We start from the raw sequence: 14,407 nt of genomic DNA, 5'->3' as shown, positions 1-14,407 counted from the left end.
GCTAGAATTTTTACTTTGAAGCCTGAATTATTTTGTGACGTGCAGCACCAATCCGAAGAAAAAAAAGAAGTTTTACACTAAACAGGTGAGTTAGGAAGTGGGGCGACGAGAGATGCAGCCAGCCTGGAGTCCGCGTGCAGACTCCGGCCTGCGAGGCCGCCGGCAGCTGCTCGGCGTCTGGCGCACTATATAAGCACCGTGCGCCGGCGCGCGCCGCCAGTGCAGTGCAGTGGGCAGCGGCGGTCTGTTGCCTCGTCAGTCCTGTCTGCCATGGAGCTGCCCGGGATCAGCGCCGCCTACCTCAAGCAGGTCAGTCTCTGTCTCTCCAGCGGCCCCGTCCGGGGCAGCAGCCACTCCTGCAGCACGCTGCGCCGAGATTCGCGAGCGGAAGTCGGCGTCCGCGATCTGGCGCTGGCGGCGAGAAAGCCGCTCTCGCCACCCTGTCTGCGAGGCTGCGTTTCTACTCGAGACTACTCGCGTCGCTCCGTCAGCTGTGGTGGTCGCGAGTGTTCAGTGCAGTTTTGTCACAGTGCATAGTTTCCTACTCAGTGGCTCCTTAAATCACATAACTCGTTATTGGTCAAATGTTTGAGGAAGTGAAGACTCCCTGTAAATTACTCAGTGCGTTAAATATAAACGTAGGCTTCCGCGGCCATTGTCAAAATCAATAAAATTTTTCTGGGTTCGTGACCGGCATTGTCAATATGTAAAAATAGCGACGTTTCGGTGACTAATGCAAGTGACCTTCTTCAGGGTGCTTGTGTTTACTATTACTACTACTGTTACAGTAAACAAAAACACCCTGAAGAAGGTCACTTCAATAGTGACCGAAACGTCGCTAGTTTTACATATTGACAATACGGTCACAAACCCAGAAAAATTTTATTGATTAACAGTGGGTTCTTTTCCGAATTTTCGTACCCTAACCGAGGGTGCGAATGGACTAATGGGATATCAAATTGACCAGGGTGACGTCTAGTTTTGGCAAGAAATATTTAATTGCTTGGAAGTAATTAGGATAAGTAAGCAAAACCTAATTCATGATGTGAGGGAAAAGAAATATTTCAGGAACAGATGTTGCTAGCTGTGTAAATGAGATGTCAAAACGTTCATGTTTTCAAGGTCTGGTTACACTCGTTGGGTATATAACTATTTCTTTCGAATCAAGTAGTAAATGTACGACATTTCGAGAACAGCACATGCTAGGAAAGCAAATGAGGTGTCAATGAGATTGTTTTGTGAACAAAACTTGAAACAAAAAAAGATAAAGAAAACGGTTAAATGTTTTATGAAATGATTTGTCTAGATGAAATAAATGAAATAGATTAGAGAAACGTTTGACTCATATTTTAGGATCCTCGTTCATGTACAGCAAATGTGGTGCGCCAAATGTTCCTCTAATCTATTTTGTTTCTTACTTTTAGGTCAATCATTTCACAAAACATTTGATCGAACTTTTGCAATTTTTAAAAAAATTATCGATTTTACTGCTAAAAGGATCTGACCAATCGGTAATGTGCTTGGAGTTCTTTTCTCTCATTTGTAACAGAAGTAGTATACACGCTTCTCCCAGTTAGTAATCAGTCAGTGACATCAGTTTTGTAGGTTTACGCGTTTTAAACAGAACAAGTCTTCCTAGTTCTTTTTATATGTTTCATCGGTAAACTTTATGTGGAAAAAGAGTGCGCAAATTGCTTGTTGTACTTTTCACTGGTTGTCGAGTGACCTGTTGCGTACGATCAATGCGGAACTTCGCTCTGTAATACTTGAGAACTGTACTTTCTCTCTGCAGCTTTTAAGGACTTCCTGCCCAGTTGAAATTGTATAGCGGACAGGGACTCGAACCCGTTTTGTGCTGAGCTGTGCTCTTCTCCTTCCTGCTGTAATTTTGCCAGTTGTTGGCGTCCTAGTCGTTTTCGATATCTCTTTCACTGGTGAAATTTTTTCTAACCAGTAGTGGACGTGATGCGCATCAGTGTGTTTCGTGTGTTTCCCGAATACTCTACAATCTGTTACGTACGGTGTTCTGGAAGACTCCTGAAAACTGTAGTTCGTCAGAGTGGTACTTTCTCTTTACAATGGAATATAAACTGTAATAACTTTCTGACGAATTGGAACTGTGTGCCGGTCCGGGATTCGAACCGTCTTTTACGTAGAACATTAAGGGTTCGAGTGTCTTTCGATTAAATGAGTTGTACTCCGCTCCCTCGTAGCTACCGCCATTCATGCTAGTTCTGTAGGATTTCACATGCTAGACTGCAAAACGTTCTCCTAGCTATTACCCAGTCATGGACTGCGCGGCTGGTCCCGGCGGAGGTTCGAGTCCTCCCTCGGGCATGGGTGTGAGTGTTTGTCCTTAGGATAATTTAGGTTAAGTAGTGTGTAAGCTTAGGGACTGATGACCTTAGCAGTTAAGTCCCATAAGATTTCACGCACATTTGAACAGTTTTGAGCTATTACCAGTATCTGTTTCACTGGTGTTGCTTTATTTAGCTATTAGTGGGCCAGATGCATAAATATGTATAACATGCACACACGAAAACATACTTTTCACCCTATCAAAATCCATCGGAGTTCTTCATTCTATGTATGGCTGAAAATGGTTGGTTCCTTTTTGCCCATTTTAGATCGACAATATATTACGTACGGCTGACTCGAAAGATCATTCCAAATTTTGTGAAACTTCAGAATTATACGTACTTTCTTTGTGTGGAAGCGCACTGACTTCTTTACAAATTGATTCTGCTTTGTGAAGAGCATAAGGTTTCTATTATTTGGACAAAAATATGTTACACTCTTCATACACTTAGCCTCTAGCCATTTCCGCCACCTTTGTAGATATTGATTTGTTGGAGTCCAAAAAATACTCTTTGTTCTTTTCTGGCATCTATGTTCATTGTTGAAAGGTTCTGTCTAATTGAAAGCTGTTTCCTTTGCCATGTTTCGAGCCAGCACTTGTACATACAAATTGGTTACAGTTCCTGCCCGGTAAACAAGTTTTGATTTTCCAAGAAAGTTATCGTGTAATAATTTAACTGTTGTTTTTTATTAGCATTAACGTGTAACACAACTCTTTGAAGACGTATGTTTTGCAGTCATTTTGTCCCTGATGGATGGACGAATACAGTGGACCTATTGAAATAGTTGTATTATAAAGGCAGCAACCACTGATATTTGCTGATAAATTTTTAACCTGTGATTCCAATATTTTCTGACATCAGATAGATCATCATATCACGACTGAAAGCGAAGAGTGCACCATCTGCATGACGCATGAAAACTGATCGTAAATCATTTGAAGGTGAGCAGGAAATGATCGAATCTGCTCACTGTTTAAATAAATAATTTTTTTCAGAAAAATATGACTTGTTGCCGACATTCTTATCTAAAGTGAATATTAATCGTTCTAGAAAGTCTGTGCTCATTTTTTCTATTTTTCTTTAAGGTGCGAGATTTGAATTTGCCAGTTAGCTTCACGTATAGTTCTTCTTGCTGCTATTCTTACTCCACACAATGTCACAATACCGTGAAACATGGAAACTTCCTCCATGTTGACAAATCTTGGTCGTTCAGCTTGTCATTTTGATTGCGTTTCACCTTCTAGAGTACAATACATCACATCATCCGTTGTTCAACCGGTTCCCAGAAACGAATGCGCTATGATGATAACGGCAGAATATCAGGCACATTCCATTATCTCCTGCGGATGAAGGGTCCGTTTCCTCAAGTGTATTAGCCGTTATCAGCGTCTTGCTGTTGTGGAGAGAGGCGTGATTAGCGTGCGGCATCTATCTGTCTTCGCAGAAATGTAATTATTGTAGGCGAGAAGACAAGAGAAATTTCTAGTGCGTCATGTTACTCATTAAACCCTTTGATTCCAATCACCCTCGCGTACAACTTTTATATACGCGTAGGTAATTCAATGCAAGGACGAGTGGGAGTTTCAAGACACGATCGTAGCACATTGTTCTACTACCTAATGTGGCATCCTTCTCTTGTAATGCCTTCTCTAATTGTAAGTTAGAGACGCGAGGTTTACCATACTCCGTGCTTCCAATTCATCTGCCTGCAAGTACACAATGTCTGCAGCTTGTGGTCTTGCGATAGCGTTCTCGCTTCACACGCACGGGATCCCGGGTTCGATTCCCGGCGGGGTCTGGGATTTTCCCAACCTCGAGATGACTAGGTGTTGTTGTGTAGTCTTCATCATCATCATTTATCCCCATTACGGTCGGAGGAAGGCAATGGCAAACCACCTCCGCGAGGACCTTCTCTCGTACGGCGGTGCGGGACTTCATCACAAGTACCCAGTCAGAACAAGACGGTGGACCCTGCTGAACTCGCATTCTAGAGCAGCCATTCAGATTTAAGTTTACCGTGCAACCCATAAAAATTTTAAACGAATGCTGGGATGTTTCCATTGAAACGCAAGCGGCCCATTTTTCTCCCCATTCTTGTCAGACCGAGCTTGATTTCCGTCTATAATGACGCGATGTTAAAACTGAAAGTTTCCTCCTTTTTTTTCACTTCATAGTCCGTGATGGATACACCGCACTATTTCTTGGGCTTCCCATTTTTTGTGCCTCTCGCGTACAGACCACAGGAAAAGCAGTCGTCTTCATGTGTCTGCCATTATGTATCTTGTTCTTATTCTTATTATGCTTTCATGCGACGTACTATGGAGGTATTATACTTCCTTTAGTCTGTTTTGAATTTTTCTCTCTAAACTTGTTTTTATTTCATCTTTTCGTGCGATGTACGGTGGAGGCTTGTTTTACAATCTGTTTCGAATAAATTTTCCTGTGAATTTACCTAGTAGCTCTTCGGAAAAAGAACGGCGTCATCCTTGCAGAGATTCCCGGGTAAGATCTCTGCGTATCATCTTAGCACTCTCGTATCGACTAAACTTGGTTCAAATGGCTCTGAGCAGTATGGGACTTAACTTCTGAGGTCATCAGTCCCCTAGAACTTAGAACTACTTAAACCTTACTAACCTAAGGACATCACACACATCTATGCCCGAGGCAGGATGCGAACCTGCGACCGTAGCGGTCGCACGGTTCCAGACTGTAGCGCGTAGAACCGCTCGGCCACCTCGGCCGTCTATCGACTAAACTAAACAGGTTATACACATAGCGCCGTCTTCTGCGGCCGAGCGGTTCTAGGCGCTTCAGTTTTCAACCCCGCAACCGCTACGGTCGCAGGTTCGCATCCTGCCTCGGGCATGGATGTGTGTGATGTCCTTAGGTTAGTGAGGTTTAAGTAGTTCTAAGTTCTAGGGGACTGATGACCTCAGATGATAAGTCCCATAGTGCTCAGAGCCATTTTTTTATACACATAGCAAAAAACGTCTGTGTTCAAAAGATCTCTTCCTTTTCCACAATTTAAGTGGTTCATCCATAGCACGCTGAGTGAAATGATTTGAAGCGGAGGGAAATTTAGCACAGCGTCTATTAAAGCACATTAGGGTGCTAACAAACCCTTGGATCGACAACGTTTGGTTTACTTCAATTTATGCACGTTAATGGTGGTTGACTGTGGACTAAGTTCTCTGCAGAAAGACAGATGGCTTTCCTATTTTAGTCTATCTTCAGTTGGCGTAATACATTCATATCTTCATCAACATCGGAAGTTCACTGAGGCTTTTTGCGAATGATGCTGTGGTATATCGAGAGGTTGTAACAATGGAAAATTGTACTGAAATGCAGGAGGACCTGCAGCGAATTGCCGAATGGTGCAGGGAATGGCAATTGAATCTCAATGTAGACAAGTGTAATGTGCTGCGAATACATAGAAAGAAAGATGTCTTGTCATTTAGCTACAATACAGCAGGTCAGCAACTGAAAGCAGTTAATTCCATAAATTATCTGGGAGTACGCATTAGGAATGATTTAAAATCGAATGATCATATAAAGTTGATCGTCGGCAAAGCAGATGCCAGACTGAGATTCATTGGAAGAATCCTATGGAAATGCAATCCGAAAACAAAGAAAGTAGGTTACAGAACGCTTGTTCGCCCACTGCTTGAATACTGCTCAGCAGTGTGGGATCCGTACCAGATAGGGTTGATAGAAGAGATAGAGAAGATCCAACGGAGAGCAGCGCAAGTGCTCTACCATCTGAGCTACCGAAGCTCGACTCACGCCCGGTACTCACAGCTTTACTTCTGCAATGTCTAAACAAAGCTACTATATCAGTCGGAAATATGTCAGATATGCAAGCAAGAGCTTCGTTGACAGGAACCATGGTGAATAGAGACACCACATCAAAGCTGACAAGAATATCACTGGGGCTGACGGTAATCTCCTTCAATTTTTCGATGAAGTGCATAGAGTTTTTAATATGATGATCAGTTTTTCCAATAAGCATTCAAACCATCATCCCAGGCAGAAGAGAGGTATTATCAAGACATTGGTGGCCAGGGCTAATAAAATCTGTGAGCCAGCTTATTTGCAAGAGGAACTAAACCACTTGCGAACCGCTTTCCAGAAAAATGGGTACGCTGGCAAGGAGATAGATAGAGCACTCCATCCCAGAAGAAAAATGTCCGAAAACGTGCAACAGCAACAACCATCGGTGGGGAAAGTTTTTCTTCCATTCATCCACAATATTACGGACCGTATCGGGAAAGTGCTGGGCAAGTTCAGAGTTGAAACAATCTTCAGACCCACCAAGAAGATTAGTGAATGCTTAAGATCGTCGAAAGATGCACGACACCCTCTAGCTACTCCTGGTGTCTATAAGATTCCGTGTAGTTGTGGGAAGGTTTACATTGGAACCACAAAAAGAAGTATCAATACTCGCCTAACTGAACATAAAAGGAACTGTCGACTGGGACACACGGACAAATCGGCTGTAGTGGAACATGTTTTTGAAACGGGTGACCATGAAATAAAATTTAGTGAGACGAGCGTGCTAGCTAAGACATCGCATTATTATGCACGTATGTATAGAGAGGCTGTAGAGATTTTAAAACACCACAATAATTTTAACAGGAAAGAAGAAGACTTGAAGCTAGATAAGATATAGCGATCGACTCTGTACCAAAGATGTGACAATCGATTACCTTCGATCGAGAGTAATGACGCCAGCCAGAGATAGTTTTACTGTTGACAACACGTGACGAGTGGTGGCGCCCTCTACGCGCTCTATATAAACAGGACCTCCACGGCCTAGCAGCCAGTCGTAGACTCACCTCAGATGATGTTGCCCGCAGCTGGCAACGAAACGTCAGGGAGAAGTATTTCTACTATTGGACCACGGCCTCTTAGCCCGGAAGTTTTAATTACTGAAGACGCCGGCCGTGAAAGCCTACACGCTATGATTAGAAACGATTTAGTCATTAGACGGACAAAAGAAAAAGTACCAGTGCCTTTAAATGAACATATACATTACTGGCCATTAAAATTGCTACACCTCGAATATGACGTGCTACAGACCCGAAATTTAACCTACATGAAGAAGATGCTGTGATATGCAAATGATTAGCTTTTCAGAGCATTCACACAAGGTTGGCGCCGGTGGCGACACCTACAACGTGCTGACATGAGGAAAGTTTCCAACCGATTTCTCATACACAAACAGCAGTTGACCGGCATTGCCTGGTGAAACGTTATTGTGATGCCTCGTGGAAGGAGGAGAAATGCGTACCATCACGTTTCCGTCTTTGGCAAAGGTCAGATTGTAGCCTATCGCGATTGCGGTTTATCGTATCGCGACATTGCTGCTCGCGTTGGTCGAGATCCAATGACTGATAGCAGAATATGGAATCGGCGGGTTCAGGAGGGTAATACGGAACGCCGTGCTGGATCCCATCGGCCCCGTATCACTAGCAGTCGAGATGACAGGCATGTTATCCGCATGGCTGTAACGGATCGTGCAGCCAAGTCTCGATCCCTGAGTCAACAGATGGTGACGTTTGCGAGACAAAAACCATCTGCACGAACAGTTTGACGACGTTTGCAGCAGCACGGACTATCAGCTCGGAGACCGTGGCTGCGGTTGCCCTTGACGCTGAATCACAGACAGGAGCGCCTGCGATGGTGTACTCAACGACGGACCTGGGTGCACGAATGGCAAAACGTCATTTTTTCGGATGAATCCAGGTTCTGTTTACAGCATCATGATGGCCGCATCCGTGTTTGGCGACATTGCGATGAACGCACATTAGAAGCGTGTATTCGTCGTCGCCATACTGGCGTATCACCCGGCGTGGATGGTATGGGGTGCCATTGCTTACACGTCTCGGTTACCTCTTTTTCGCATTGATGGCACTTTGAACAGTGGACGTTACATATCAGATGTGTTACGGCCCGTGGCTCTACCCTTCATTCGATTCCTGCGAAACCCTACTTTTTAGCAGGATAAAGACGGACCGCATGTTGCACGTCCTGTACGGGCCTTTCTGGACACAGAAAATGTTCGACTGCTGCCCTGGCCAGCACGTTCTCCTGATCTGTCACCAATTGAAAACGTCTGGTCAATGGTGGCCGAGCAACTGGCTCGTCACAACACGCCAGTCACTACCCTTGATGAACTGTGGTGTTGTGTTGAAGCTGCTTGGGCAGCTGTACCTGTACGCGCCATCCAATCTCTGTCTGACTCAATGCCCAGGCGTATCAAGGCCGTTATTACCGCCAGAGGTGGATGTTGTGGGTACTGATTTCTCAGGCTTTATGCACTCAAACTGCGTGAAAATGTATACACATGTCAGTTCTAGTATAATATATTTGTCCACTGAATACCCGTTTATCATCTGCATTTCTTCTTGGTGTAGCAATTTTAATGGCCAGTAGTGTATTATCGTTTTGGTGGTGATGGTCTCGAGGGATTGGGAGCTGATTATATACAGAAACGATTTAGTCATAAGACGGACAAAAGTGCCTATCAATGGACATATAGATTAATATGTTTTGTTGATAGTTTTATTGTACAAGATCCTGGAAAGAAACTTTTAACAGCTGCGGACGAACAACACATTTCTAATATCATAATTGTTTTAAACTATCTGAGAGATATGTTGTTTAAACACGAATATAAACCAGCAAAGAAATAAACCAGGGAAGAAGGGACCCTGACTGCTGTGTCTCGGCTTATGGACAGGTGCTTCTGAAATAGCCGTGAGCATAACTTGAGCAGGAAGTTAGAGTGTTTGCGCAATGACTGTCGTCCCACGCTCCGCAAGTGGAGGGTTGCTTGTATTGCTTTGTTTGCCCGCAGAACGTGACACCGCGTATCTTTGCTTTCGCCACTAAAATTCCACGTACCACTTACCTTTTGCTCTTGGACTTTTACTTCTGTTTGGTCGTTAACCGGCAAGCAATTAGGCCCCTGTGCGACCGAGACAAGGCCCATTGGGTTTTCGACACTGAGCAGGCAACCTCGGCAGACTAGCAAGCAACATATCTGTTGGCTGCCCAAACCAGTGTTGTTCCAAATTTAGCCACATTATTTATCTGTGATGTCAACTCTGTGTATGGAATGGAAATGTAGTCCCATGCTGTTTGACAGAGCGTAAGGGAACGATGCGGTAGACCAGCACCGCCTAGGCAAGGTCCTAATGGAGGTGGTTTGCCGCTGCCCTCTCCCGACCGTAATGGGGATAAATGTTGATGATGAAGACGACACAACAGCACCCAGTCATCTCGGGGCAGGTAAAAATCCCTTACCCCGCTGGGAATCGAACCCGGGACCCCGTGCTCGGGAGGTGAGACCGCTACCGCGAGACCACGAGCTGCGGACAACTCTGTGTATGGTATCGGAATTCGAACGGAAGTAATCTTTGGGTACGCTGGTAATAAGCACTCTGAGGTTTTAAGGAAATCTCTGTCGTTATGTACGAATGCATGGTGGTGCTAAGTGCATAGTAGCAATAAACGCGTTTACAGTCTTAAAAAAAAAAGAAAAGGTCGACGCCCCGCGAAGGAATTTGTCGAAAGGGACGGAAAACTGTAGATCTGACTTACATGTACAGACGAACAATTGATTATAAAATGGCTCTGAGCTCTATGGGGCTTAACAGCTGAGGTCATCAGTCCCCTAGAACTTAGAACTACTTAAACCTAACTAGCCTAAGGACATCACACACATCCATGCCCGAGGCAGGATTCGAACCTTCGACCGTAGCAGTCGCGCGGTTCCAGTTTGAAGCGTCTAGAGCCGCTCGACCACTCCGGCCGGCCAGTTGATTACAATTTCAGAAAAAATGAATGATTTATTCAAGAGAAAAAAGCTCCACAAACTGAGAAAGTCAATAGCGTGTTTGTCCAACTCTGGTCCTTATGCAAGCAGATATTCGGACTGGCATTGATTGACAGAGTTGTTGGGTGTCCTCCTGAGGGATATCGTGCCAAATTTTGTCCAACTGGCCCGTCAGATCGTTAAAATCTCGAGCTGGTTGGAGGGCCCTGCCCATAATGTTCCGAACGTTCTCAATTGGGAAGAGATCCAGCGACCTTGCTGGCCAAGGTAGGATTTGGCAAACATGAAGACAAGCAGTAGAAACTCTCCCCGTGTGCAGGCGAACATTATCTTGCTGAAATACAGGTCCAGGATGGCTTAGCTTGAAGGGCAGCGAAACGGGGCGTAGAATGTCGTCGACGTTCCGCTGTGCTGTAGGAGAGTGGAGGATGACAAACAAGGGCGTCATGATATGAAAAGAAATGGCACTCCAGACCATCACTTCTGGTTGGGGCCCGGAATCTCATTCACTGTAGTAGAATTGTCTTCAGTGATGAGTCCCGCTTTGAAATGAGGCAAAATGACCAGCAGAGACGCGTCTGGAAACGCCCTGAACAGCGGTTGGATACCAACCTGACTGTCGCCCATCATACAGTGCGACATCCATGAGGGATAATCTAGGGTGCCATTTCTTTTCATAGCAGGACCTCTTTGGTCGTCATCCGCTGTACCCTTGCAGCACAGCAGTACGTTGAACATATTCGATGTCCTGTTTCGTTGCCCTTCGTGGCAAGCCATCCTGAACCTACATTTCAGCAAGATAATACCCGCCTGTGCATGGTGAGAGTTTCTATTGCTTGTCTTCGCACTTTCTAAACCCTACTTTGGCCAGTATGGTCGCTGGACCTCTTCCCAATTGGCTCTGAGCACTATGGGACTTAACATCTATGGTCATCAGTCCCCTAGAACTTACAACTACTTAAACCTAACTAACCTAAGGATATCACACACATCCATGCCCGAGGCAGGATTCAAACCTGCGACCGTAGCGGTCACGCGGTTCCAGACTGAAGCGCCTAGAACCGCACGGCCACACCGGCCGGCTCTTCCCAATTGAGAACATTTGGAGCATTATGGGCAGGGCCGTCCAACCTCATCGGGATTTTGACGACTAGTGCCGCAACTGGTCAGAATTTGGCATGGTATCCCTCAGGAGGACATCCAACAATTCTATGAATCAATGCCAAGCCGAATAACAGCTTGCATACGGGCCATAGGAGGACCGGCGGTTTATTGATTTGTTCAATTTGTCCAGCTATTTCTCTTGAATAAATCATCCAGTTTTGGTGAAGTTGTAATCATTTGTTTGCCTGTAGACGTACGTCACGTCTACACTTTTCCGTTCCATTAGGCTAATTCCTCACAGAAATCTTCGTTACTCGAACTACTGCAATACAGCGAGCGCCAATACTGCCAGCTAAATAAAAGATTCTAACTACTGAAGGCACTAACTACTGATAGGCATAGTTAGCAAATGAAAGATTTTGGTAGAGAACAAACAATTTATTTACCTTAATAGTCTTCAAAAGTAAATAAATTTCCTTTTTCTGACGGACACACATCGTCCGCTCTCAAAGCTCTGGCATCTCTCCCCCCACATCCACCACTGGTGACGGCTCACCTCCAACTGCCCAATGCTACGCGCTGTTCACCTCCAACTGCCCAATTCTACACAAGCGAATATTCCAACCATGAGTCCAACCAGCCACAGACTGCACACAGAGCCCCCAGCGATTTTCATACCGATCACTACGTGGCGTTACCATCAGCCTACTTACAAATACGTAGCTTAGAGGTTATATTCAAAATAAAAATTAAATTCAGACGTTGCCCTAATATTAGGCCTACCATATTTTTGGATCCAACCCAGGAAATATTACTTTATTTTATGAAGAGGTTGAAAAAAATTAGCCAACAAGTTGCAAAACAAAAGTTTATTAAGTCTTCTGAAGAAGATATCTTTAGAATTATCGAAACCTAAGTCAAGGTGCTGGTTGATTTTTTCAACCTCTTCAGATTTATACATTTGCTTGTTCGCAGCCATTTTTAAGATTTTACTATGTTTTATCGGGTCCAACCCAGAACATGTTTTCGAAATTATTTAAAAGTCTTAACAGTTTACTGAAACATTAAACTTCATTTATTCAGTTGAATTTTTCGGTAGACAGCAGTACAAGAAGAAACTTTTCATCGCCTTTGAATTTTTTCACAAACTGTAAAAGGTACTGCGTCGAAATTTGAGCAGTTTTACTTAAACTTCATCGACATTTAAAAGTTTCGCTTCTGCAGACTGAAATATCTTACATTTTATTCCATTTCTGTTTCAGCTGTCCACCGTTACTGTTACATAATTAATGTTTTCCAAAGTACACTACACGTTAACAGATGTAAATGGGAAATTAACGTTAACAATAACTGCCTGGATTTCGGTTCCAGTTTAGATGTTCAGGCTGTTGCTTTGTAACAGAATTCGTGTCTAGCATTGCGGTATGACAATGTACCCTCTTTAGCAACACAATCCAGATCGTTGTTATCCCCACCTTTAAAGAAGGTCTTACGTTTGGTAAAGCAGTAGTATTAAAAGCACTCCTATGTTTAACTCTTTTCACGTGGTCTTTAATATCACCCTTTCTTTTACGTGCGACAGAAAATTCTCCGGTACACTGCGTGCAATAAGCACGTTCATTGTTATTGTCATTACACAATCTCAAACATTTACATTCTTGTTACAGATTAACACTAAACACACACTTTCTTTTGCCTGTGACTAAACGATGAGACAGAAAATGAACAGAGGTAAACTGATCAAACACGTTTCGACGAGCTACTTCACACAGCAAAACTACATAAACATACTGCCCTTGTTGTGTTGCCAAATGACCAGCAGTACCGGTAAGTGAGATGTTGTGGAAGAACCGGCAGGCACGCCTCTCCATCGACGTCAGAACTTGGCACAAGGTCGGCTGAGAGAGGCACAGCCGTAAGTGAATGTTTAAAAACGCGATGTAGGTCTAAAATTAAAAAAAAAATTCCTCGCCAGACATAAAACTCCCGAACTCCACACATTTTTGCAGGCGTGGCACTACCACAGATAGCAATAAAAAATCATGATCGTCCGGGCTAATTCTGGACTTATGGTAAACTTGTTTCCTTGTGTTGCAGATTAATACTGTGTTAATATAGACTTGTAGTTGATTTCTTTTGGCGCCCACAGAAAACACACAAACTAAAAGAAGGTAAATTATATTTGTAATCTAACCAGCAACAAAATTTGCTGGCAACGTATTCCTAACCTACAAAAATGTTGTATGTACAGGGTGGTCCATTGATAGTGACCGGGCCAAATATCTCACGAAATAAGCATCAAACGAAAAAACTACAAAGAACGAAACTAGTCTAGCTTGAAGGGGGAAGCCAGATGGCCAGTGGTCCAACTAAAACATTCATATTTCTTTATGTACTACACTAATATGTGATAAAAATGGGGGTTCCTATTTAAAAAATTGCAATTACAGTAACTTTATCTTCAATATGCAAAATTGTTGGTGGGGGCTGTCAAACTGGCTTTCAAATTTTCATCACACAAAGTACATAAAATTCAAAATTTACTTCAACTGCAATTAATGTATTCATTATTAAAGCAGCTTTATTCATTTCAAGCAAGTCAAAATTGGGGACCCTTAAACTGTCCAATGCCAAAAAGCAAACTAAATACACTTTTCTGAGACAATTTGTAAGATGCAAATTTTTGTATTATTCTTTCACTAATTTCACTCATCTTGCATGGCTTTTAAAACAATTAATGATGGCAATTTTCTCTATATAATTTTAAGCACAGTATGACTTTAAGTGCATTTACACTCTAACTACAAAACAACGTGCTGTCTTATTGCCATTAAGACAACCAATAATTTTCACTAACAGAATTGAATGCAGTTAATCTTTAAAGCACAAACACTTTGAAATAAAGCAAATCAATCACTATGAAGGCTTTCATAAATGCATCACTAACTTCCTGCCTTAACTTCAATTGAAACCACAGTATCTGCCGGCCAGAGTGGCCGAACGGTTCTAGGCGCTACAGTCTGGAACCGCGCGACAGCTACGGCCGCAGGTTCGAATCCTGCCTCGGGCATGGATGCGTCTGATGTCCTTAGGTTAGTCAGGT

The 14,407-nt window shown here is 43.5% G+C and overlaps 1 protein-coding gene across 1 annotated transcript in view; it reads left to right on the top strand.

Moving 5' to 3' along the window:
* Nucleotides 1-232: 232 nt before the first annotated feature.
* LOC124778436 (facilitated trehalose transporter Tret1-2 homolog) overlaps nt 233-14,407 on the top strand; it is a 259,132-nt gene continuing 244,957 nt past the window's right edge. Inside the window, exon 1 of the mRNA XM_047253643.1 lies at nt 233-309. Within this exon, the coding sequence (XP_047109599.1) occupies nt 271-309 (39 nt within the window). The 5' untranslated portion in view covers nt 233-270. The remainder of the gene's footprint in view (nt 310-14,407) is intronic.

The sequence above is a fragment of the Schistocerca piceifrons genome, chromosome 1 (assembly GCF_021461385.2).
Source record: "Schistocerca piceifrons isolate TAMUIC-IGC-003096 chromosome 1, iqSchPice1.1, whole genome shotgun sequence".
In the NCBI taxonomy this organism is placed as follows: domain Eukaryota; kingdom Metazoa; phylum Arthropoda; class Insecta; order Orthoptera; family Acrididae; genus Schistocerca; species Schistocerca piceifrons.
This window is presented reverse-complemented; position numbering and strand designations above follow the sequence as displayed.